The sequence below is a fragment of the Mirounga angustirostris genome, unplaced genomic scaffold (genome assembly GCF_029215605.1).
Source record: "Mirounga angustirostris isolate CCGP_5_RB_7025 unplaced genomic scaffold, mMirAng1.0.hap1 SCAF_6, whole genome shotgun sequence".
In the NCBI taxonomy this organism is placed as follows: domain Eukaryota; kingdom Metazoa; phylum Chordata; class Mammalia; order Carnivora; family Phocidae; genus Mirounga; species Mirounga angustirostris.
This window is the reverse complement of record NW_026991714.1, coordinates 29,804,586-29,831,698: the sequence shown is the minus strand read 5'-3', so window position 1 is coordinate 29,831,698 and position 27,113 is coordinate 29,804,586. Positions and strand designations below refer to the sequence as shown.

At 42.2% G+C, this 27,113-nt stretch overlaps 1 protein-coding gene across 5 annotated transcripts in view; it reads left to right on the top strand.

Moving 5' to 3' along the window:
• Window positions 1-27,113, top strand: part of NR5A2 (nuclear receptor subfamily 5 group A member 2) — a 137,644-nt gene that overhangs the window by 11,982 nt on the left and 98,549 nt on the right. For 2 of the 5 annotated variants that reach the window (XM_064594038.1, XM_045877082.3), the window contains exons 2-5: window positions 64-201; window positions 4,220-4,338; window positions 5,879-6,020; window positions 8,590-9,236. In XM_064594038.1, the coding sequence (XP_064450108.1) occupies window positions 64-201; window positions 4,220-4,338; window positions 5,879-6,020; window positions 8,590-9,236 (1,046 nt within the window). Of the gene's footprint in view, window positions 1-63; window positions 202-621; window positions 1,231-1,789; window positions 3,234-3,258; window positions 3,503-4,219; window positions 4,339-5,878; window positions 6,021-8,589; window positions 9,237-27,113 lie in introns of those variants that run through there. The other 3 variants (XM_064594040.1, XM_045877083.3, XM_045877084.3) reach the window with 3 other exon arrangements.

Below are 27,113 nucleotides of genomic sequence, written 5' to 3'. Positions count from 1 at the left end.
CCGGCACCCCGGTCGCCCTTCGTTTTTTTCCGCCGGAGTTGAATCTGTGCTGCCCGTGTCCAGGTGCTGGGCTTCCGGACGGACACGGACCCCCTATCCCCGCCCGCGGCCGCCTTGTCATGCTGCCCAAAGTGGAGACGGAAGCCCTGGGACTGGCTCGATCGCATGGGGAACAGGGGCAGATGCCGGAAAACATGCAAGGTAAGGAGGCGCTGCGCGGCGCTCGGGCTCCCGCGGCCACGCCACCCCGGGCTCGCCCTGCGGGCTTCAGCCGCCCACCCCTCGCGGGCGCTGAGCTACCCGGCTGGGCTCTCGCGGCCGCCGGGCTGTGGGGCAGCTCGCGGGCGGCAGGCCCCCCACCCCAGGGACAGGCATAAAAGTTTATGGCTCTTGAACAATGCGGGGCGGAGGTTTTCCAAGCAATGCCTAATTGGCCGCTTCTAATTAAGAAAAGAGAGGCTTCGAGATCTATGGCAACCCGAGGCGGCGGGGGTGGGGGGGGGGCGCCTTCAGGCTACAGATACTTCAGAATAATAAGATCATTCTAAGAAATGGAATGCCTCACTGGAAACCGGAGCAGGTTCTCAGTCACTGAATCGGTGAGAACTTTAATCAGTGCTCTTGTGTGGAGGAAAAAAACCCCGCCTAGCAAAGTCAACTACAGAAAGAGAAGATGACCCCGGAAAAGCTTGTCCTAGCGGCGTTAGAATGCATGTGGGCACCCCCAAACGCCCATGCGGACAACTGGGCGCCGGCATAATTTGGACAACTTCAGAACTGCAGGCAGAACTGAAGAGATCCAAAGTTACCCCAACCCCATCTTCTGCGCGGGTATTGCCGAGTTAGTTGAGGGAGGGGGGCAGCGGTTTAGCTTAATGCCTCTGCTTCAGTTCGAGAACTGGGAGTATGGAAGTCCTATTTGTTTTGCCAGCTCTTGATTGCTGACAACAACAAAAAAGCAAACTCTGCTGGCAATATTTTCGCCGCATTCCAAAACAGCGACTCTAGATCTGGCTGTATGAGCCCTTCAGAAGTTTATCGCAGTTGCTCTGGGCTGGGGAGGGAACAATGCTAGGAAAAGTCCCCGGCGCTCTTCCATCCTCGCCCCTTCCAGCGCGCAGGATGTGCGGGCAGGCGGGCCTGTGATCCCGGAACGCTTCCTGCCATCCCCTTGAGCGAACTTGAAAGGGCCGGGAAGGTGTTGAGAGCAGAGTCCGACCAGAGTTTGGGGTTGGTACACGCCGCGGTACGGGATAGGCGGCGCGCCTGCAGCGCTCTGCCCCGGGGGCCCTGACGTCGCCCGGCTGGGCTGGGGGAACGGGGTGGCGGCAAGACGTGCGTTAGGCCTCTGGGTCGCTTACCCCACCGTGATCCTGGGGTCTCTCCAACCCTCCAGGAAGGGCTGTGGAAGTCCCCTGGGGGCTGCGGCCCCTGAGACTAACTTGAGGGTTGGCTGCTGGAGGAACCCGGTTGGCCCAAAGAGGCATTCTCGCCCTCACCTGGGATTCCCGCGAAGTGGGGACGTGGGGGACCCGGGCGCCGGGAGCCGGATCTGGGAACCCTCCGCCTGAGCTGCGGAGAGGGACAACCCTTTGGGCGCCCGTGAGGCCAGCGCGATCTTGGGTGCAAAAGGAAAGTTCCTGCTGCTCGTTCCGGCGCGCGCGTTTCTGAGACTCGGGAAAAGAGGCTCAGAGAAACGCTGGATCAAGAAGCAGGGGAGGCAAGAATAACGGTTCAGGGGGTGGGGGGAAATGGGAGGGAAATGCCACTGTAATATTTTCCCTGTAAAGTTCGGGAGGGGAGTTCTTGACACGACCTACTGCCCCAAAGCAGAAGTTAGCCCTCCGTTGTGCCCAGGGCTCAGGAGAAGTCGCCGGCCGCTCGCTCACGCCGGGTTCGAAAACAGCGTGGGAAGGGCCACGACACGACTTTTCCCTAGGCCACGCGGCCTACACCTCGAGGGCAGTCCCTGGGGATGGGACCCCATTACCATGCTTGCTCTGGTCTCCGCCGGGGATGCGCCCTAGTCGTCCTAATCCGATCAGAAAGGGGACCCGCCATTGGGTTGCGGGACAGCATAGCGCGTCCAACTTAGGGGGAATTTCTCTGCGTGCCTCTCTGCGGTCCTAGCTTTACAAGGCCCCACCGTCCTCTTCACTTTCTTAAGACAGGGACTTCTTTGCCCTAACGGATTCCGTTCTTCAAATGCCTACTTGGGTACAGCACCTGGGAAACTGAAAGATGCCCCAGTCTTGCACAGCGGCAACTGTCTACCCACACGGACTCTTTGTCCAAGAGGGTCCCCACCCTCAACTCCGTTCCTTTTGGGGTTGGATCCCCGAGGTGGGCACCGAATCCTCCTGCAAACGTTTGCCTCGCTGTGCCCCTTAGGTGCGAAGTTTAGACTTTACTTTTTTGGGAGAATAAAAACAATAAAGTACAGTTCTTTCCCGTCCCTAAAACACGCCACAAAGCAATAGTTTAAGTTTGGGGAGAGATGGAGCTATAAACGAACTTCTCGAACCCTCAGTTCCCCCAAACCCCCAGCTTCCCAAAACCCGAGCGCGGACCTCTTAGGGCTGGCACCGCTGGGAGGACTGCGCTCGGTATCTCTTGTTTTACGGAGCCCAAGCGCCTGCCTCTACGGGAACATCTTTCACGGGGACCCCACCCCCTATCTCCAAACTCTGGCTAACTCACTCGGGTTTAAGCCCCAGACCAGGGCTCTGTGGTTCGGGAAGAGATGGCTCAAACTCAGCGGGTCTGTGCTCGGCCCTCAGCCTCGAAGTGGTGCAAGTGACCGCACCTCCCCACGGCCCTTTCCGGAGGCCTGCAGAATCCATAAAGAAAAAAAGAACTTTATTTTAAAAAGAATAAGGAAAAGAACGAGTCATTGTCGAAGAGGCCACATTATGGTGATGGAGTGGCCGGGAACTTCGGGGATGCGGTGGGGGCTATTTCTCTCTTTCCTTTTTGGTAAACAAATCAGAGGAAACTTCTGTCCGGCCATCGGTTCCCCGCCCCCCCCCCGCCCCGCCCCCTGCAAGTGCCACTGATTAACTTAAACTCGACTCTGCTTTAGTGCGCCTGTGTGTAGCCGAGCAAGGGGCGAGAGGCGAGTGTACCCCGGGGTTTCACAGGAAGGTGCCCGGAAGGGTTAGGGTGCCGGGCTGCGCGGACCTGCCCCTTACCGCAGGTACCCGGTGCGTCCGCCCTCCGACACCTGACCCTGGGTGAGTCTCGGGAAGGGATTAGGTCAGGTATTATCTCCCGGCCACTGTCCTTCCTGTGCATAGTTTATCCATCTTTTGGCTGCAAAGGCGCCTTCGCAGAGCTGCGTCCGGCGGAAGGCGGTTACTCGGTCCCCGCAGTGAACCTCGCGGAGCCACGGCCTGATCTCTGTTTAACTTTAACAGGGCGATCCGGAGGTGTTTATATTTTGCACTGATTATCGGAAACATGTGAAGTTTATCACAGGACTTTGCGACGAAACCAAACCCTCGTGTGTATCTTTTCCTTTTTCTCTCTCTCTGCCCGGCGTCCTCTCTCTTTTCCTTCTCTATTTTTACAGGAGATTTTCAAGTGTGAAGAGGTGAAAGTATCCAGAACAGGAGTCCTGTCGATATGGAGCTGAATGTTTCAATTAATCTAACAGATTTGAACGTAGGGAGCAGCAGGCTGTGGTTCAAGTGGGGCTTGCTGCTGAGAAGCAGGTTTCTGGGGCTTCAGGCTCTCCGTCAAGTGTTTGCAAGTCGGAGTTGCTCTCCTGTTGAGCGAGGTGTACTTGCAGCAAACTTAGTTCAAGAGTGGGAGACTGTGTGTGCTTGTTTCTCTCTCCTAGGCAAAGGTGACATTTTTGGATCTTTAGGAGGTTTAAAGTTCTAAAGTGTTATTTTCTGCGATTCATGTTTCTAGTCTGATTTGCTGCCTTGCAGTTATGAGCTTTGTGTTCAACACTGGTAAGTTTAAAATTCTTAACAAAACAAGTGGGAATTCTTTTTCAGTTAAAAAATAGGAAGTGCGTGCCCGCTGAGTCCAAAAGATCTTTTACTTTCATTGTATAAAAATAGTTTTTCACTACTCCTGGATAAAAAAAATATTTTTATTTTATATTTTACCTGTGATATTTGCCCACCAATTACCAAAATGCTTCTCACTGCAGGATTACAACCTACCGTGTGAATTAATTAGCTACATATATACATTTCTTTTGTTTCAGTGTCTCAGTTTAAAATGGTGAATTACTCCTATGATGAAGATCTTGAAGAGCTCTGCCCGGTGTGTGGAGATAAAGTGTCTGGATACCATTATGGGCTCCTCACCTGTGAAAGCTGCAAGGTTTGCTTACACATTGCTACCTGACAAATACAAGGTTCAAAACCAAAATAAACCATTGGATTGCTTTCTAAAGCTAAATTTAGGCTGTCTTTTTTGGACTCAATTAAAAATGAGAGAAAAGTCTTAGGGAGATGATTCTTTGAAATATGTGTTTAATTCCAAAGGCAAAAAAAAAAAAAAAAATTATGCTGTTTAGAAAACTTTGCCAGTCTCATGGCTTTAAAATATTTTATTGTGGTAAAGTGATGTAACTGTAGAAAGACTTCTATTTCTAACAGTCCTAAATATTGATTTTGCTTGACTTATATATATTTAAAGCATCGTTCTTGAGAGGAAACATGACAAAGGATTTCCCAAATATATTTTAACTTCAGACTATTCTGTGCTGCAAGTCTAAACATTTTTTATCCACAGGTAAAAGTCTAAATTCTCAACTATGTGATTTTATCCTTATTTATTCCAAAAACAATTCTTAAGATTTTTTTGAAATTTATATCATAAAGAATAAGAAACCACATCTCAGTTTATAGTTAAGTGTAGCTTTCATAAATAAATTATATGACCTATTTAAATGCAAGAAGTTTTAATATGTAAAATGTACTTTATTGTTCCTAATAATCTCAACCATACATCAAGAATTTATCTCAGACCTTTTTAATATAGTCCCAGTCAACTTGATACTTGCTATTTTTCAACATTTTTTAAAGGAGAAAGCTCAGTTACAAATACTTAAACCACTGGCAGGAAAATCCTTTCATTCTCTATAACAAAATAAGATTGTTTCACTTTATGGCTAGTAGGATAAACATAAAGAATATACCATCCTGGTAAAGCTATTATTGTATTATGAAGCTACAAAATTTGTTTTTGATGAATTCTTTTGGGTGCAATATAAGAAAAACACTGTGCTAAAATTCACCTCTCTGCTACACATGATTTTCTTTTCCATTAGTTTCACCTTTCTTTGTTTTTTTTTTTTAAGAGTTCCCCAACTTGAATGTATTCCAATGGAATTATGAACACTTACCCATTTTACTCTTTAAATCCTTTTGCTCTTATCAAGTGCTGACGTTTGTAAAAAAAAAAAAAAATCTGGGGTGTTTTGCTATTCAATTTTCCACTGTTATTTTACAATAGTTTGCCACTAAAATTCTATCAGACTGCTTACAAACAGTGCAGATCTCCATGAGTACCTTACCTGGAATAGATTAATAAGAAAACAGATGTGTGTGTGTTTTTTTAATACTAGTCAATATAGAATGTATTTTTCTCTGACTGTTGAGATGAAATGGTGTGTATCCAAATCTCCCCGAGATTTGATATAATTTTAGGAATAGAACTCAAATGCTAGAAAAATCTCCACTTTGGGCCGGTGCTGTTTTGGAGGGTCAATCTTGTTAAAATGTGAAACAAACCACAGAACCATGGAAGGGCTCATTGGTTCAATGAAAAGATTTATTGGTGATTTCCTTAAAATGAAACAATGGAAAAGATGGGTGTTAGATTTTTAATATGCCTCACTATTTTCTCTGTCTTGTAGGGATTTTTTAAGCGAACAGTCCAAAATAATAAAAGGTACACATGTATAGAAAACCAGAACTGCCAAATTGATAAAACACAGAGAAAGCGTTGTCCTTACTGTCGATTTCAAAAATGTCTAAGTGTTGGAATGAAGCTAGAAGGTAAGTTTCTTCCAAAGACTACTGCCTGTTAAAACTCTCCAAGGACATAAGATTTAAAATAACATTGTACTTAGAATATGATAACATTATTTTCCTAGTCTTTTAACACCGTGGACAATAACGTAAGATCTTTTATGTTTTGTCAGCAGAGATGTCTGAGTATCATTTAAACACTGGGGACATCTACTAGGAAAAAATTTAAATATCAGAGTTTCCCTCCCCCCACTTTTTTCTTTTTTTTTTAGTTTGGCGAGCAGATGGATTTGATGCTAAAAAGGCCAGGTTAGATGAAAACAAGACTAACGTGATTCAACTGAGAACAGGTTTTAAACATTTGCAAAAACTAAAAAAAAATACTTTTAAGTTTTCTGATCGGATGCTCTAGTAAAAGTCTGATTTTAATCTTTTAAATTGTTTACTTGTCACAATTGTTACTATTAATTTCATGGCTCCTGAGCAAGAGTTAAAGCCTTTAATTGTGCAATGGGGTTTCTCGTGTAGATTATCAATTTTGATAATGTGGGAAAGCACGTTTCTTTTTTTTAAGATAATGATGAAGGCTGCGAAATGAAGTTGAAAAGTAGGAAACATGAAAAATAATGAACTATTAAATCAGTAGCATTGGTTTGACAGGAATAAGGTAGTGGTTCCCCAAAAGCCATGTTAGACTTTACGTTGTGAGAGTAAACTGTATTTACAATGTACAGGTTGGCAGGGAGGAAAGTTAATATGTGGTCGCTGTAAGTAAGTAGTCTGTAGTTCATGGACTATTTTGGTGTGTTGCTATTTCTTAGCCTCCAGCCTACTGACTTTCCACAGATTAACTACAGTGCAAATAAAGTAATAATAAGAGATACATGTCACCGTTATGTGCCAGATACAAGAGTGCATTTTAGTTGATCAATGAGGCACAGGCTAGTTGTGTGTGGAGCTTTCCTGTGATGTGGCACTCAGACTTGATAGAAATACTCAAAAGATTTCAAATAAATCTGCTAAATTGCTAATAGATTCTTTCCCAATAGAAGTAGCCACTTTGGTTATCATTGGAACTGTTAACTCTGTATTGCTTTTATTTTATTTATTTTTTAAGATTTTATTTATTTCAGAGAGAGAGAGAGCAAGCATGAATGGGGGGAGGGGGAGAGGGAGAAGCAGACTCCCTGCTGAGCAGAGAGGCGCCCTGGAGCTCAATTCCAGGACCTCAGGAATCTGAAGGCAGAGGCTTAACGGACTGAGCCACCCAGGTGCCCCTCTGTATTGCTATTAAGAAGAGATGGAGAAATATCAAGAAAGAAATGCTCACTAATTTCTTTATTACCACTCACTTTATTATTTTCCAAACAGCAAAATATTGTGGGAGATGCATACTGTCATATGAGACTCAAAATATAAAATGTCAAAGAGTAAATGTTGTGGGACGCCTGGCTGCCTCAGTCGGTAGAGCATGTGACACTTGATCTCGGGGTCATGAGTTCAAACCCCACGTTGGGCATGGAGCCTACTTAACAAAACAAAACACACACACACACACACACACACACACAAGTAAATGTTGTGGCTTCATATGGTGTCATTTGATTTCTCTCTCTTTTTTTTTAATGAAAAGAAAAGGTTGCATTTCTTTACCTTAAAAAGTATTACTAAGTCACTCGTGGGGCATAACCATACTTCCTTAACAGTGATATGAAAAAGTGGAATGTTCAATAAATTATCATCCAGATGAAAAACTTGCACAATATTCTAGATACCTAGCATTCACAATAAATGTTTAATGCTATACTAATCCTAAGATCAAAAGCTCAAAAACTTAACCTCCAGCAATTTCAACATGTCAGAAGCTGTCAGAGATCGCTGGTTTCTGTCTAATTGCCATTGGCCACTGTGGGCTTGGAGACTACTGCTAACTCACTTATTTGACATGGTCCCAGAGTCCACACAGCACTGTGATGGTAGACTGTCTTGACACCTTCTGAAATGAATTTGCTTTAATTATGTCCAGTTCTTCTTAAATTAAAAACAATAACCAGTGGTTATCTGATGTGTGCTCATCAAGTCCAGGTGAAAATGATTTTCCAGGAAGAGCATGTGCCCAACCCTTTTGCAGCAAATTAGTCAAAACGGCTTTGAGGAATGAAGATATTCTCAGGGAAAATATTCACAACTCGATCCAGAAATGGGTTGATTTTTTATTTTTTCCTCTTAGTAGTTTGGGTTTCCGTAAAGAGAATTCTGACATAACTGGCATAATAGAAACTGATACTCTTTCTTAGCAATCTGTAGTATCCCGTGTGTAGCAAAAATTATGAAACCCTCACTGTCTACCAAAGGGTTAATATGTCCCTATGCATCCAAAATACTTTTTTGATGACAAACACTTAAAGAGGAAAGAATTCAAAAATGGCTTGTGGGGTGGTGGGGGGGTATCTTTATGGGCCATTGTAATGAAAACAACCACACACCTAACACTTCTGGTCAATTTTCAACATTTCTCAATAGCTGGAGATGTAGAGAATGCTAATAGTTTGCATCTTATTTATACCCTTACTCCTTTTTTTTTATTTCCCCACAGCGGTAAGGGCTGACCGAATGCGCGGGGGAAGGAATAAATTCGGGCCAATGTACAAGAGAGACAGGGCCCTAAAGCAACAGAAAAAAGCCCTCATCCGAGCCAATGGACTTAAACTAGAAGCCATGTCTCAGGTGATCCAAGCAATGCCCTCTGAGCTCACCATCTCTTCTGCCATTCAGAACATCCATTCTGCCTCCAAAGGCCTACCTCTGAACCACGCTGCCTTGCCTCCTACAGACTATGACAGAAGTCCCTTTGTAACATCCCCTATTAGCATGACAATGCCACCTCATGGCAGCCTGCAAGGTTACCAAACATACAGTCACTTTCCTAACCGGGCCATCAAGTCTGAGTACCCAGATCCCTACACCAGCTCACCAGAGTCAATAATGGGCTATTCCTACATGGATAGTTACCAGACGAGCTCCCCGGCAAGCATCCCACATCTGATACTGGAACTTCTGAAGTGTGAGCCAGATGAGCCTCAAGTCCAGGCTAAAATCATGGCCTATTTGCAGCAAGAACAAGCTAACCGAAGCAAGCACGAAAAGCTGAGCACGTTTGGGCTTATGTGCAAAATGGCTGATCAAACCCTCTTCTCTATTGTTGAGTGGGCCAGGAGTAGTATCTTCTTCAGAGAACTTAAGGTACGTCATGGGCTATTACAACTTACAATCCCCCTTTCAAATGAGACCTAACTCTGTTCCTAATTAATATATACTTGGTGTTGAAAATATGTTTTCCTTACTTTTCTTCTTTGTATGATTTACAGAGTAGAAGAATCTTAGGACCTTGACTTCAGGACTGTCACAGCTTAACTTGATGGGGCTTTTATTCTCTGTAGCTCTTAGTTTAGGGGGGGATGGCATTTCATGTAAAGTATAGGGGAAAAAAAATTTTTTTTTCTGAATAGTAGAATGTCTTTACTTACTCCCTTTAACTCAGATGGTTTATGGCTAGAAAATTTAAGGCACTGTGAGCCAGCACCTTGTGAACTTTTTAAAAAATTACCAAGTAAAAAGCTATATTATAATGGTGCCAATTTAAAAGAAAAAATGCCAGCGTTTCGTTGTGTTTAGACCCTAGAGAATGAAAATGATACCACTGGCTACTAGTCTCAAATAGGTATTTACTACCTGTTTACCTTGACATTAGGTTGGTAAAGCTTTGTTTTCGGAGCAGATTCCAATAGGATGTTTACTGTCATTGGATGGGGATTGGGCAAATGGTGAGTGCTAGTCTACTTGGCTCGGGTTTTAGTTCTCATAATCTATGTCTGTCGTTGATTTTAATGGATTGGTACATTGTAAACACAGTACATGTTTGTATAAAGATCTCTGTTTAACTACGTAATTATTTTATTTCCTGAAACTTAAGACTGAATTAATATAGGAAAGTGATATCGAAGTTTGGAATCCAAGAGTAGCTACCAAAGCACATTTGGTAGTCAGTGGTTTCATTCTCTGTTTTAAGAGCAAAGGTGAATCCTGGATTTGATTTCTCAGTATATCTGTTGCAAAATCAATTTCTTCCTTTTACTGTCATGGGTAGACATAGCTGCTAAAGATCTGTGGCTTCTGAACACCTAGGACTTTTGGAGGAGATTTAAAATCTTTACGAGAAGGACAATACAGAGCCGACTTTTAATATAAAGGGTGGTTGTTGAAAACTGTCTGTGTAGATAGACCAGGGAATATGAAAGTTGTGTGCAAATGGGAGACCGCTTTTCATAGCAGTCTTTACTAAGCACTGCGATTTGTACAGGGAAACAAAAAAGTTATCTGAACAGAGCCAAAGAAGTTGATAGAATACTACCACCAGGCGGTTAAGAGTGTTGACGTATCCAGCTCTTTACTCTCTTGTACTTTATCTCTCCATTTAAAGAGGGCTGAAAGTGGAGATAGATACCAAATGCAGAGGACAAGCAGAATGCCTTGAGTTAGCACGGTCAGGCCAGATATTTTCTGGGTATGTAACCACTCTGTGATAATCAAAGCGTTTTTCATGAAAAACAAAAACAAAGAAAACTTTCTGGTGTTCTTACACTCACAGCTTTGTCCTTCAGACGGCCAGTAAGGTATCTGAAATGAAAAAGAAAACGATAATTTTAGATACAACATTAAGAAATGTAAAAGTGAGGAAAGCACGACTGACCTTTGCGGGCAGATGGACTCACTTTGAGTTAGAGCTTTGTTTGCTATGACTTAATAACTGAATAACTGTATCTTCGTAGGCAGGATGTTAATTTCTAGGCTTAGTTTTCCCATCTGTAAAATTATACCTGTGGTGTTTATGGTATAGGGGGTATGGAGGGCATAACAATACTTTCACCATTGACGAGGTTTTGCAAGGAAGAAATGAGACCATGTAGGCAAAATATCTAGGACTGGTAGTCTGGCATACATTTCATACTCAATAAATTAGTGTTCTTTTAAAATCGTCATTATTGTGGTTTTATGACAAGTGTCTGGAGATTTTACATAATACTATCTGATATTCAGCATAAAAATAAGCAGTTGTGCTTTTTCCTAGTTTGACATTGGGAAACAATATCACCACATATGTTATAGAGTAGTGCAATTCTATAATAAACAGTCATAAGTACTACTAATTGAGGACTTAAATTTGCCAGACAGTAAGTTGGGTGTAAGATGAATGCAAAGTTGAGTTAGACAAAAAATATTTCCTCTCAAAGATTTATGATAAGACAGTTTCATAAATATCTATTTAAAAAAGACAGCTGAAGTTGTATTTCACAAATACACAGGGGAAGAAATTATGCATATCATTTACATGTCAAAAAGGAAACATTATGAAGAGAATATAGACAGCCACAGGTAGGATTTTAAGAGTGCTAGGAAAGCACTCTTCCTTTCCAAAATTCTCTTTTCCTCCCCCCTGTAGCTAAATTCGACATTCTTTTATGGGGTGTGAGGTTTCATATTTGGCTAAAATGTAAATCCTTTGGGAATGGGGCAGATTAAAGCATTATCAGTCATTTATATTGTTATTTAATGCATTTATCAGTCTTTCATGAGAAGATGCTTTGAAAAAAGGAAAGGGAAAGAAAGTACAGACATTAGTGGGGGTGCTTAAAAGGGGTAGGAAGTGCCCCCAGGAAAGAAAGACAAACTTGACCCACTTCCTGTTTTGCCTTGAGCTTGCATTGAAAAGAGTGATTCAATATAAGTATTTTTCAGAGAAGAAAAAGTAGAATTTAGAATAATTTAGGGGCAGTTTAAATTTAGAGTTAGAAGGTGACTGTTCACATTTGAAAGAATTCCTTTTCCTTGTGTTTATAAATTTGTCACAAAATAGAGCAAGTTGTTGGACGCCAACATTGAGACATGTGCATCGCCATGTATTTTTCCAGGGCAATGGCTTTCAAGTTTTTAAACTATGACCTGCAGTAAGAATATATTTTACATTGGAACTTGGTGTACCGAAACAGATCTCTCCCTCTCTACCACACACACACACACACACACACACACAGAAACGTACATACACACACATAAAATGAACCAGAGTTTGACTAGACATTACATGACCTTCTCCATGCCATGCACTTGATATTTTCTACTCTATTCTGCTTTAGTCTAATTTACATGTTTTTAAAAATTTCCAGTCATCACCCACTGAATTGGTTACATGACCCACTAATGAGGCATGACCTGCAGTTCAAGAAACATTGCTCTAGGGAAGGTTTTGTAGGCCATCCATTGGGCATTGCCTACCTGGCATTGCTAAGTGCAAGTCCTGAAAAGGCCTCTTTCCTCTGGCATGGCTTCCAACACATCCCCGAAACCTACAGCCCAGTCCTCACCCTATCTTCCTGCAAAATTGTGATTTTTAAATAGTCCTTTGGGAAGATCAATGTTCCCCTTTAAACCTTTGTCTTCTTCTTGTAACTTCACAACAAATTACCCGTCAAGTGATATACAGGCAGATTGCTTATACCTCTATGACCCCAAGATGAAAAGTCACATATTTGTTCCGGGAGAGTAATAGGATAATAAGGCAGTTTTGCAAATGACCCCTTGCTCATTATTCCAGGACAAGTTACACTCTCTACCATGTATAAAAGGAGAGAATACAGATTTCATTTGTTTACTATTTAAGGTAACAGAAGGGTCAGAGGGAATTTGGTGGGTGGTTTTGTTTTTCTACATGGCTACAAGGTTCAAAAAAGATATTCTGGTTCCTATTCAAAATATTGTAATGAGAAAGAGGAAATTACAACTCCCAACCTCACAGTTCATGTAATAGCACATAAACAGCAAAAGAAAAAAAAAAAAGATTGTATACGCCTAGAAACCGTGCAATTTCAGAGCCGGAAGATGATTAGGGAAGAAGGGATGCAGACACATAAGTGAGCTGTTCTGTTTTTCTATACACCTATAAGGGCCAATTCTAATTCCAATCCAAAATACTGGCATGAGAACGATGAAATTAATACTATGAAATAGTAGCTTTCGAAACAGCACATATGCATCGGAAGATATTCCAGGCCTAGAAACCAGATTTTTCCCGAGTTTGAAGACATGGTGGAGATCATTTGACCCACCTCTTGATTTTACCTATGAAGAAACTGAAGCAGGAGTGGAATTGTGACTTGGCTCAAGATGATGCAGCTACTAAATGTCAGAAATTGGGACTGGCAGATTCAGGTTCTGAAAAGCAGTACTTTGTACAGCCCCCCTCCCCACCCCCAAGAAACACACACAAATAGGCAGTGTAACCTTTGACTCTGAAAACACAGGTCTTTGCCAGTGAAGCTAAAGCAAATCTCTAGGTTATCAGAAGTCCATCACTACCATCCAATTACTAAATCACTAATAATCAGTGAGACAGATTTTCTCTGAGCTCAGACGACCCCCTGGGAGTGAATGAGTCACTTTAGAAAGCTACAATAATTCTTTCAGGCCACTGGGGTATCATTCAGTAGAGTGGATCTACCAGCTAGCACTTCTGAGCCTCGAGAGCGTGTCCAGAGCATTCTTTAATACCTTACCCTCTACAGATAGTGTACTCTGTGGGAGAAATCTGGTTCAGCAACAACATGGGTTGTGCTCAGCAGTTAAAATGGCTCAATACAATTCTACCTGATGCCCGCATAGTCAGCATGGGTTACTTTTTATGTATGTTTGTGAAAAGATACAGAAAGAGAATACAAGATTGCAATCAGGTGATGAGCCACTAATTATAAATGTATTAGAAGTGTTTCCGAGGTAATATCGTAAATCCCACGCACCTTCTAATCTTCAAATCTTACAATGGCCGATACTCTTGGACTTTTTTTCCTTGTGTTTTTGGAAATTAAAAGCAAATTCAAGACCTCCTCACATTGGTGAAAGACCTGTCTTTGTGAGTCAAGAAGATTGTACGTTTTCTTTGTTATTTTTCTCTCAGCTATGTCTTAAATATCTCACAGACACAAGAGCAGTGAGAAACTAATTCCCACTTTGTTGAACAACTAATGAATCTGGAGGATCTATTTGATCTTCTAATGAGACCAGATGTCTTAAGAGGATTCTGGGAATGGATATATAAGAACTTCCCCTCGATGAATGATTCTGATACATGTAGGAATAAAAAAAAAATCTAAATTAATCCTGACTGAAACACATAACTAGCATTTCTGTGGAAAATAGGTCTCAGAGACTCAGGGAGTTTGTGCCAAAGGAATTCAGCCATGCCAAAGCCAGCTTCTAAGCGCGGTTTTGACTGGTGTGGAGGCTGGGGTAGGATTAAACCTTCCTTTTTCTCTGGTCCATCACAGACGCTTTCTGAGCAGAGTCTTATTCATTTATTTAGAATATTCTAGATCCTTTTCCCCATGCCTTTGTTCACCTCTCCTAACCAATACAGGTTTATAGTCTGAGTTTAATTGGATCTGCCCCAGTTTTAAGCTGTGTTCTTTAGGAAGCTTATTTAGCCCTTTTCTGTGTGTGGGGTGTGGGGTGGGGGTAGAGAAAGCGCCTGCATAGTGTCTCCCCATTCACCTGCTGTCCAATCCCAGCATCCCCGCCACATGGTCCCGTGGCTTCCCAGAGTTACAGTAAACCATGTCATATACCCATGTTTTCAGTGCTCTGGATGCAAAGTGGTTACTCTGGAAGGAGATGATATGCAGGAAACAAACTTGAAAGTGATTTCCACTCCAGAAGAAGAGAGTTTTTTCTATCTGAAGGTGAATTAAAACATTCATCGCCATATCAGTTACTCATCACAAGATATCGGAATAAAATAAATCTGTCCTACATAGGTTTGCAAGGAAATGAGAAAACTAGCTTTTCTTCCTTCCACCAAAAGTGGGCATGGAACTTTTCTTCTGACCTTGTGAATTTGGAGAGAATTGGCAGGTTTGACTTGATGGCCTCTCAGGTCTCTTCAGGTGTCAGACATTCTGCTTCCGTGATTTCTTCCAGGCAGACCTGGTCTGGTTGATGGTGTTGAGATTTCTATTATTCTAGCCTTAACTTGTTTATACATGTGCAACTGCAATCATGTCTATAATCAGTTAAGGAATCCATTAGTTTAACCTTCTTGTTCACTATCCACAGGATGAATCCACTCTTCTCAGTCAACACCTGTTACTGTTATGACTCGCTCTTAGTGGGCAGCTGGAAATGCCCACCTGACCGCAGAGACCTGCATTCTTTACCTTCCCTGCTCTTTACAGGGATATCATGAAAGTACACCAGGCACCTTGAAACTGCTCTGTGCTAGTTCTTTTTATTAAGGTGTAATTTCTATCCCCTAAACTCACTCTTCAGTGTACAGTCAAATATAAAACAATCTATCACCTCCCCAAATTCTCCTGTGCTCCTTCATAGTCCAGGCCTCCCCCTACCCAGCTCCTGTCAATCCTTGTTTTTGTCCTTATAGTTTGTGATTCCTTTTTTTTTTTTTAAGTCAGCTCTACACTCAACATGGGGCTCGAACTTACGACCCTGAGATCAAGAGTCACATGCTCTGTTGACTGAAGCAGCCAGGCGCCCCAGTGTGTAGTTACTTTTTAAAAGTATTAACTTTGCTTTATTCTGTGAGTATACGTTTATAAGCTGCAAACTCCGTTTAGACTCTTGACTTCCTGAAGCTTGGTTTCCGTGTGGTGGTCAGTGCTCTGGTGGTTTCCATGCACACATATCCTCCATGGGAAGCCAGGGTGTTTGGTGGGAGTGTTAGTAGTGATGATCAAAGCTTCATACTGGCTTTGCTTGTTACACCGATAAGCTTCCTGTTCCTATTAATCTATCCGATATCTCCTAGAATCACAGGGAGCACATGAGAATAGCCAACCGCACCCAAGTAATCCATGTTTAACTGGCTTGGCCATCATCAGGTGTTTGAATATGAACAACGAGAATAGGAAGAAAATCAACACTTTCCTTGCTGTGCTCAAGGTCAGATGGTGAAGGGGAGAGTCCCGTTTTTGGGGCGCTCACTATTTGCTTGCTGTAGTGCTGGGTGCTTTCAGGCCATTTTCTGGTTTGATCCTTAGGACAGCTCTGTGAAGTGAGCACAGGATAAGGTCTTCCTTGGGTGAGAGAGTTTGAGTAAAGACGTGGACTGTTGCTATCACACAATGATTTTTACAGAGGATATGTCCGTCCAACCCTTGTCACGCTTGGGCTCATAGTGGCCCACAGAAACACTGAGTTACTTGATTAGTTAGTAAAGGTGTGCCACCTTCTTTTTATTTTATTTTTTTATTTTGGGGGGAGAGGGGAGGAGGGAAAGGGAGAAAGAGAATCTTAAGCAGGTTCCATGCCCAGCACGGAGCCCAATGTGGGGCTTGATCTCACAACCCAGAGATCATGACCTGAGCCAAAATCAAGAGTCAGATGTTTAACCAACAGAGCCACCCACGTGCCCCGCCACCTCCTTTTTGAACCAACCAATCCCTTCAATTAATCTGTTAGTACCAGCAAAATTAACAAAGGTACTTAAATCAGTTTGGTTTCCAAGGAGCAGGGATGAGAAAGATGGGGAAAAAAGCAAAGACATGGAAAAAACCTGGGGAGGTCATTTACATCCAAAGCTTGTGGTACATTAACAGTTGAGAGTTTAAGGAAGACTCAAGGTCACAGAAAACACTTCCATTTTTCCTTGACTACAGAGTTTGGACAATGGAGGATAATAATAGCTGCCATTTATTGAGCTTTACTATGAGTCAGACAATTGTTAAGTGCTCTACATGTGTTCTCTCATTTAACACTCACTAATCCCTGTGAAGTAGGCATGATTATGCCCTATATGCAGATTAGGATACCAAGACCTAGAGACATCTACTGACCTGCCCCAAGTTACACAGTTAATAGTAGTAATGTTATCATTTTTTTTTTAAAGATTTTTTTTATTTGACACAGAGAGACATAGCAAGAGACAGAACACAAGCAGGGGGAGTGGGAGAGGGAGAAGCAGGCTTCCCGCCGAGCAGGGAGCCCGATGCGGGGCTCGATCCCAGGACCCTGGCATCATGACCTGAGCCGAAGGCAGACGCTTAACGACTGAGCCACCCAGGCGCCCCAGTAATGTTATCATTAAAACAGAAAACATAGGGGCGCCTGGGTGGCTCAACTGCTTAAACGTCTGACTCTTGATTTCAGCTCAGGTCATGATCTCAGGGTTGTGAGATCGAGTCCCACATCGGGCTCTGTGCTAGGCGTGGAACCTGCTTAAGATTCTCTTTCTCCCTCTGCCCCTGCCCCCCACTTGCATTACTGTCTTTTTCTCTAAAAAAAAAAGAAAAAAAGAAAACCAAAAATGTTTATGGAAGTCTTTGGTAAAGAGTAAAGTACTTTATGATTGTTGCCATTATCACTTTGCCCGTATCTGTTTACTATATTACAATAGGTCTTAAAGGACCTCTGTTACCCTTAAACTGCACAGAGCAGTTTATCTTAAATTGGCCCAAGGATATGTAAATTCTTTTTCTTTTTTTCCCCTCTTTTTTTTAAGATTTTATTTTTAAGTAATCTCTACACCCGACATGGGGCTTGAACTCACAACCGCAAGATCAAGAGTCACATGCTCTACCAGCAGAACCATCCAGGCCCTTCCTTCCTTCCTTCCTTCCTTCCTTCCACCATTTTTTTTTTTTAATTAGAGGAGGACATCATAGGAATGAAAGTTTGGTACCTTACTATCAGAAGGGGGTCAGGGTTGCCATTGGCTGCAGAGGCCTCCTCCAGAGCCTCTGCAGTCAAATGCTCTACCCCTGAGCTATACCCCCCCTCCAGAGCCTCTGAACCGTCACGTGTGAAGCCTGACTGTAACTGGGGGGGCTGTAGAATGAGGCAGGCAGGCTATAGCCGGGTGGTGCTCCCAGTGGGGAATCCCTGGGTAGGCCTTCCCCACCCCACCCCCCACCCCTCCAATGTCCAGCACCAGCTCCTACTGCATAATTACTAGAAGCAGTTTCATTAGTTTGTCTGCTCGGAAGCAGCTGCATACCTGTTCGCAGACAGGCACGGGGGCCCCTGCTTAGTGCATTTCCTACGCCTGCCCAGCCAGGCACACAGATTGCTTACAGGTCTTACGGAAAGTCGGCCATTGTTAGTTCCTCATTGTTGGGGAGGTGGAGCTCCCTGAGTCCCCGAGCCTCCTGGGTCCCTCTCTGCATGCGCTTTCCAGTGTCAGACAAAGTCAGGTAATGGGTAAAAAAACTCTGAAAACATGACTCATGTGTGACGCCCCTTAACACACTTTTGAAGGACTTTGCCCTCTGAACCTATGAGGTAAAATAGGTCTTTTTATTTTCTAAGATAAGTGAAGAATGACTTTGCTCTGACTTATTCTTCTACGGCTTAGAAGTAGATCATACAAATCTTGGAGGGCTCAACATCCATTTGCAGAACGGCTGCATAGCAATGGGGCATTTAAGCTATTCTTCACTTTAAAGACATTAATCTCTAACCCAAGAACACCACCCACACTCAGGAACAACGACGTACACCATGGCCTCCGCTATTCTAGCAGCTGGCTCTTTCTTGACTGACTGATACTAAAAACCTAATTCCGTCTGCACTTCTGTGTTGTCCGGGCGCCGGGCTAAGCGCAGGCCACCAGTGGTGTGGGCCACGTGGGGCCCTGGCCGGCCTCTGCAGACGCGCTCACCTCTGTGTCCATTTCTTTGTCCGCCACTCCCCTCACTTCCACCTCTCCTTTTCTTTCTGTCCAGACTCCCTTTCTCTTTTCTTTTCTTTTTCTTTTTTTTTTAAAGATTTTATTCATTTATGTGACAGAGAGCGAGCACGAGCAGAGGGAGAGGGAGAAGCTGGCTCCCCGCTGAGCTGGGGGCTCCACTCGGGGCTCGATCCCAGGAACTCCAGGATCATGACCTGAGCCGAAGGTAGATGCTTAACCACCTAGGCGCCCCTCCCTTTCTCTTTTCCTACTCAACTTACTTTTCTTCCTTCTCTTCTTATGCCTCTGGCTTCTCAAACGTGCCTGTAGGCATTACAGTAGTGCCCCCCCCCACCCGCCTTATCCACAGGGGATACGTTTTGAGACTCCCAGTGGATGCCTGAAACTGCAGATGGAACTGAACCCTAAATATACTGTTTTTTCCTTACATACACATACCTATGATAAATCTGAACTTATAAATTAGGCACAGTAAGAGATTAACAACAACTAATAGTAAAAGAACAATTGTCACAGTATACTGTCATTTAAAAGTTATGTGACTGGTCTCTCGTGACCTCTTATTGTGCTGTACTCACCATTCTTACAGTGATGATGTGAGATGGTAAAATGCCTACGTGATGAGATGAAGTGAGGGGAATGGCGTCGGCATCGTGACATGGTCGACACCGGGGAAGGTGAAACCATGGGTAAGGGGTGGGGGACTACTGTACTTTGTACAGCGTTGTGGTTCAGGGACCACGTGGTGGCTAAGCCCCTCTCCTGGGCTGTATCTCCCTTTTCCTTTCAAGTGAAATGTGGAGCAAGGACAGTCTGAACTCTGGAGGTCCAAGGATGGATAGAGAAAGCAAGAGAAGTAGTTGGGTAGACAGGCTCTAGGAATGGGTATATTCAATGGTAGTAGGTAGAACTTCTGTCTGGTCCTTCCATGGTTCAAGGTGACTTCCACGCCATGGCATTTTCTGTTGGGGATGGCAGGTCAGCTTTCTTGGTCCAAAGAGAAAGCTATGGCTGCAGGCTCAGCAAAGGGAGTGTATGAATCCCCTGTAACTCTCATACAGAGACACCTAGAAAATTCTAGTAGTGAGGGTTTCTGTGCCTGGCAAGGCAGTTCTACTTCAGGTTTAGCCAGATTGCCACACAATCCCACAGATGGTTACCAGTGTTTTCCTCACTTTTCGCTTCCTCCTTGGAAATCAACTTCAAATGCCATGCTTTTGACCCGCCATGACCTAATCTATGAATTTTTCATATGTGGTGTACTCTGAAGGAATAGCCAAAAACTATGTGTGCTCTGAAGTCGACAGGACGATTGGGTCCTGCTGCTGTTCATTTCTCTCAGAAAACTAGAAGAAAACTGCATTATCTTGCATTTTTAGAAACATCACTAGGATTACACAACATTCAGGTTTAACTTTACAACCAAACTTGATCCGACTTCTAATTCTGTAAGAATGCTTTTTCTTTACATGACAGGTAGAATAATTGGCCAATAGGTCCAAAGTCTGTCCTTTATTGTGCAATAAGGGCATTGCAAAGGCAGAATGTAACCTCACCTCAGTGCCTTTAAAGGCATTGGCCTCTGTCTTTCATTTTGGGAGCATGGATGTAACTGGCCCTTCATCAGTGGTTCGTAGTGTTGGTTTTTAAAGTCTACAGCAAGACCACCTCCTGTGAATTGACTATCACATTTCTAAGTACCCTGTTTACAGAATATTTTACCTGGGAGAGCAGTATAATTTCATTTAAATTAAAAACACATTTTTACGGGAATGAGACGCAGTAAAAACACAGGATACGTGTTGAATTAGTGCGCTCAAGACTCCTCAGTCGGAAAGGCAACACATATACATCTTGTTTTTACTTTTAAGCAACATCAAATATATATTTCTGGTAATATGACAATCCTCCTAACGATGTTTTAAATGATTTTTAATTCATGTTACTGATTTTACACAGACACACCCACATTCATTTGCTAGAAAATAATTACATGCACCTAAGTGGTTCTCCCTGGCAGATCTTGTGTGTATATATCAGAGTTTTGAGGGCATATCCTGTTTTCAGACATGTTCTCTGAAATGTTGGCTCATTCTAAGACCCGTTGTTTTATTTTGACCACTGTATCCTGCCTACTCTGAAGTCACCACAAATGCTTCTTTACCACACACATCCAATCATCACAGTTGTGCTTTTTTGATCTAAAGTTGTGATGAATAAGAGGCTTTGCTTGTTGCCTAATTTAAAAAAAAAAACATACTAAATATTAAATTTCCCCTTGTAAAATAATGATATAGATTTAGTGTTTGTGCAGAAGTGTTGGCAATAGAATTCTTCAAAAGTTTTCCTTTGGGTGATGAAAAGCTGTTATATTGTTTTCACTAGCTAATCAAATGTAATTGGGTAGCTTGAAGTGCCTTAGATTTTCCTTGTACAGTTATCAAAGTGGGAAATGTAACTCAGGGAGCTGATGAAAGGCATCTCTCATGGTATTCTTTCAATTATAGATCTTAGAGAGTGAATGAAAGAACAGATCTGCTGCTAAAAACTCAGAAGCCTGAAATTGAAATGCCCCTTAATGTTAACTGCTGTATTAGCTAGTTAACACATTATTTATATACTTTAATTGATCCTTGCTCCAGCTTTGGAGAAAAAACCATTCTGGATCCATTTGGCAAGTAAATTAAAGTTGGGGGGGATGCTTGGGCACAATAACATTGCTGTTTACATTAGGTTCAAATCATATCAGATATTTACAGTGAAAACAATAGCTCTCGTTCACTTTGGTGGGGAATAACTTGCTTTAAAAGCATTCATATTTTGCACTCATGTATTGGGATTCATGGTTATGAGTGTTTTTGAAGGAGTCTTATTTGACCATTGAGAATTACTTTTATGGTTTTATCAATGAAATGTTGCAATCTTGAAAACATAACTTCATTGCAGTCCTATATTTGGATGGGTGCAAGTGAGGTTGTAGCTTTTGGAAAAACATCAGAACACACTATGTCTGCATTTCATCAGGATATAGGTTGAATCACACTCTCAAGCTGCCCCTAAAATACCTCTGGCATGAATAATTTGTTGTGATTTAGGATTAGGTCAGATTCGGTTTTTATACATTCATTAAATCACTTGTTCACTAGCTCAGTCATCAAACATTTAGTGAGCCCCTACTGTGTGTCAGTCTCTATGCTAACTTGCTAGAGATAAAAACAAAAGCAGTCCTCACTTGTTACGTATTAAGCCCTCCAGGGCACTTTTCTCAAAGTAGAACTCCCTGGCATTCATGCAGGACTAAACGACAATGGCAAATCCTCCCCTGGAAATCTTGTGCAAGTACTTGTGATGGGCATGCAAATGATCCTGACTATGCTCACACCAATGTGTAAGATTCTATTTGAACTGAAAAATACAAGTTAATTCTCAGAGACAACAAGCCGACCCTTGAGAAACATGGCCTTAGCCCAATAATGACTGAAATGGAGAGAGCTTTGCTCAGAATGTAGTGCAAGCTCTTTGGAGGGCACCTAATCCAGCATGGGACAAGGGGTGTATGGTCTGGGGAGGGGGCGGTAATATCTAAGGGGAGTCTTGGAGGATGAGCAGGAGTTGTGAACCAGATGAGCAAGTAGGAGTTAGGGGACTGAGGGAGGCTTTGCTAGAACAGCTTGTGTGAAATCAGAGATGTTGGCATTATGCTTTGGGGGCACTGTGGATAATTCCTATAGCTGAGGGTTGAGTGTGTAGGGAAGTGACAAGAGGTACAGCTAGACCACCTATAACTAGATGAGCAGGGCACTAACACGAGGTCCTAATGTATGGATTTTATTCAAGGCAAGGGAAGCCACCAGAGGAAGTTAAGTACAGGAGCCCCAGAGGGATTGAAAATAGCCCATGGAGACTGGTGGACGTATGTGTACTGTGTTATTTCATGATTTCGGTTTTGGTATAGATTTTCCTTTGTTTCCCAGCATTTAGCTAATAGTGCATTCTAATATTGTCTTTTTAGGTATTGCTTAAATTTTGTCATTGTTGTTGCAATGAAGGTATATGGTTGATATCTTTTACATACTTTATTATGTTCGTTTTTCTTTAAAGTGGGCCTTTTGCTTCTAGGTAAATTTCAGTTATTGGTGACATGTATGTATTTGAGGTCTTGGTCCTTGTTTTGTGTTTAATTTCAATAAACATGATATTTTAATATTTCTTCAGTATAACTAACATATTTTTTGACCAGGATGTTTTTTTAAACAAAAATTTAACCTCAAACTGATCTATTGCTGTTTATATCTTAATCATTGATTTAATGGCATCAAATCAGCCCCTAGCTCAGTGTACCTAAAGTGATCACACATGAGCTTTTAAATTTACTTGTTCTAGGTACTAGCTCCAACCTGATGAATTATTCCTTCCTTCATTCAGCATATGTTCATTAAATACCCACTATGTGCCAAGTCCTGTTCTAGACTGAGGGATACTGTAGTGAGCAAGATCAACAAGGGTACCGCTTTTATTAGTGCTCACACTCTCATGGAAGGGAAGCAGATGATAAACAAGCCAATAAAAATAATGAGAACTGATAGCATAAGAGTAAGTAGGGTATGGGGAGGGAGGGAGCTCTTCATATCAGAGAAGTGATATGAAGGGCTGATACTCGAGCTAAAATCTCAATAGCAGTAAAAAAGTAGTCTTACTAAATCTGGAGATAAAGAAATCCAGGTACAGGAACAGCAAGTGCAACAGCCCTGATGTAGAAACTAGCTTGGTGTTTTCAAGAAACATGAGGAAAGCCAATGAGCATAGAAATTGGTGACTGAGGGGGAAAAGTGGGTCTTGATAAATAGAAAAATTTCACATGATCCAGCTCATGTAGGGCTTAGATTTTATTCTGTTTGGAGCAGGAAATTATAGGAGCATTTTAATCAATGGAGTGATTCCATCAAATCCTCATTATAAAAATGTTGCTCTAGCTCCAGGTGGGAAATGGGTTGAAAGGAAGTAGGAGATCCAGCAAGCCAGGAGAGATACCATGGTGGCTTAGACCAGGGCATGACAGTGGAGATAGGGAGAAGTGGATAGATTTAGGATATATGTTGAAATAAAGCTGACAGAACGTGCCAAAAAGGGCTTTGAGAGAAAAGGATGAGACAAGAAGACATAGGTTTTTGGCTTAAGCCATTGAGAGTCATTTATTGAGAAGGGGAACCAGAATCTCTAGTAGCAAGGACTGCAAATTTTCTAGAAAGCTTCCTGAACCCATAGTTTCAGATGCCAGAGTTGGTCCTTTGATGTCCTCCTTGGGAATTACTGGTTTATTCTGATCCCTCTTTTTTATTCAAGAGAACACAGCTAAATCACTCTATGCACATAAGAATTCAAGCTCTTCTGGAAGGGAGGGATTCTCTACCGGCCTCTGCAATCTATTTCAGAGTTTAACAGCAGTCAAGACATTGTTTTATATGCAACTTAAACCCTTCCTTGTGCAGTATATATCACTCCCTCTGGGTCTGTCAATATAGCCAAAGCATGAGGTCACTCTCCGCTTGATCCTAACTTTTTATTTAATTACTTGTTGAGTAGCTGCCTCATGAAAACCTAAAAATATTCTGTCATTCAGAGGTCCAAACTTGTTTAAGTAATTCAGATAGAGAGTCTTGTTTTGTTTTAGAGAGAGCAAGTGAGCGAGCGAGCAAGTGAGCGTGCGGGGGCAGGGGAGGGCAGAGGCAGAGGGAGAGGGAGAGAATCTTAAGCACATTCCATGCCCAGTGCAGAGCCCAACTTGGGGCTCAATCTCAACAACCCTGAGATCATGACCTGAGCCGAAACCAAGTCAGACACTTAACTGACTGAGCCACCCAGGGGGGCCCCAAGACAGAAGAGTCTTGGTAAGACTGGATCCCTAGGGGTGCCTGGGTGGCTCAGTCGGTTAAATGTATGCCTTCTACTCAGGTCATGATCCTGGGGTCCTGGGATCGAGCCCCACATTGGGCTGCCATGCACGGAGTCTGCTGCTCCCTCTCCCTCTGCCCCTCCTCCTGCTCATGCTCTCTCTCTCTCTCAAATAAATAAAATCTTAAAAAAAAAAAAAAAAAGGGGATCCCTATTCTGACCACACTGACCATGTCGCAAATTCAATCTGAGTGGCGTATGGGAAATTAATGGATGAGAACATTTAGTGCTAGTCCCACATGACTTTTTTGTTCTAAGATTGGCTCTGAGCTGAAGGAAGAGGGGAACTTTGGACCCCTTGTTTTAAAGATGTAGAATGCTACCTATAAAAGTATTTTTCTTACTTCAGTATGGATTCTGTAGAAGAATTTGACCGAAAGGTTAAGTCAGTGCCTGGACATAGGCCCAGTTTGTCTTCCTCCATACTCCTTTCTAACGAAGATAAAATTCTTTCTAAGCGTTATCTCCAATCCCTTTAGTTATCTTTGTTCTTTTAAAAACATTTTCAACTTTCTTTCTATAGTAACACAAAATATCCGCAATGGTCTTTCCAATGCTTCTCTGCCCAGTGCAGAGCAGTGGGCAGTGTTTGGATTATAAAACAAATCCAGAGATTGATTCATCTATGAAATTATAGATGAGCATGAATATATCATACCAGAATTAATAACCCTGATCATAGTAATGAGTGTTTTATCGATTAGAATTCTTCAATCTCCTGATATTCCAAAAGGTCTTGGTTTCCCAATACTTAACACCTTACTTACTTTACTTCTAGGCATTGAAAAAAAAAGTGGTATTATTTTGTCTGCTATCTTTGCAGTTGAAAAACTTCTTGCCAGTTCACTTATTAACCCAACTCAGTGGTCACTTGCAGCAGAGGTAGATCCCAGCTTTGTGGAACCTGGAGTTGACACAATTTAGGAAGCTCTTAATGAAAGAGAGTGTATAAATATCTTCTCTTTTGCACATTTTATAAAAAACAGACCTTGTGCGTACAATTGCTTGGATCCATGGAGAGCCTAGAAAGTGCCAGTACATGGGAAGGTTGTGAAGCTTAAACTCTTTAGTTGCAGGTACAAGTCTGCTGATTTACACATGTGTATATATACACGTACTTCTGCCATACCGTATACATATGTCAACTCACCACAGTATACACTTTAAATATTGTATAATTCAATGTAGCCACACCTCAGTAAAGCAATAAATAAGTAGTAGCTGGAACCAAAGGAGTATATGTTAATTAAATGAATGGACAGCAGAGCCCCTTTGTGAACTTTTGGTTTTGAAAATAATGAGAGCAAGAAGGCAGTCTAATGACTTCTATGAGCCAAGACATATCTTTGAGTATCTTATGATTTTTATTTTTAAATAGTCCACAAGTCAAGAATATCCCTTTAATACAATGATTAATCAGGAGATTTCATAGACTGTTTCTGCATAATAACACTTAATAGAAAGTCTGTTCTCAAAGTTGGATGTATAAATAAGCCTGAATTAGAGCTGGTTTAAGTTTCTGGTTTTTGCTCTGAGAATGCACCACACCTGATTATGTATGAACTGGAGCAGAAATGATGTTAGCAGACTGTCAGTCTTTGTGTGTTGGCCATCAAGTAAATGGGAGAATTCTGGAAGTATTTGTAGGGAATAATCGAAACAGTTGGCATACTTTATAAGAGAGAGTGAAAATAATCTTTTTTTTTTAAGATTTTATTTATTTTTTGACAGAGAGAGGGACACAGCAGGAGAGGGAACACAAGCAGGGGAAGTGGGAGAGGGAGAAGCAGGCTCCTGGCCAAGCAGGGAGCCTGATTCGGGGCTCGATCCCAGGACCCTGGGCTCATGACCTGAACTGAAGGCAGACGCTTAACGACTGAGCCACCCAGGTGCCCCTAAATTTATCTTTTGAAATAAGAACAAAACTACCAACTTTTCCTAGATAGATATCCTTTTATGAGGTGGACTTTTTAAGTCATTTTCTTTGGTTAGGAATTACTTACCCAGATGACTAACTGGTGAGAATTTAGAGATCAGTCACCTCATACGTAGAACCACTTTGATTAAGGTTCTTTGATTTCTAAGTTAAATATACCATACAAAACACTTTCAGAGAGAGGAACTGTCCACAAAATATTATTTCAACTGCTTTTGAAATTTTGGTTTTTCTACAGCTTTGAGCCCTATCCTACTTCACCTGAGGAGGGAGAAAAAAACCTTAATATATCAATAATTACCTTAGACCTGAAAGCACTTTGCTGCACAGATGTAATGTTTTACAAAGATTTCTGAAGTAAGGAGTGTTTATTTAGCTTTAACTTTATCAAAACAAAACATTAGGTAAAAACACATTGAAAGGGCACTTAAACCAACAACGGTGCCCAAACTCTATTGTTCTATTACATTTGAGTAGAGGA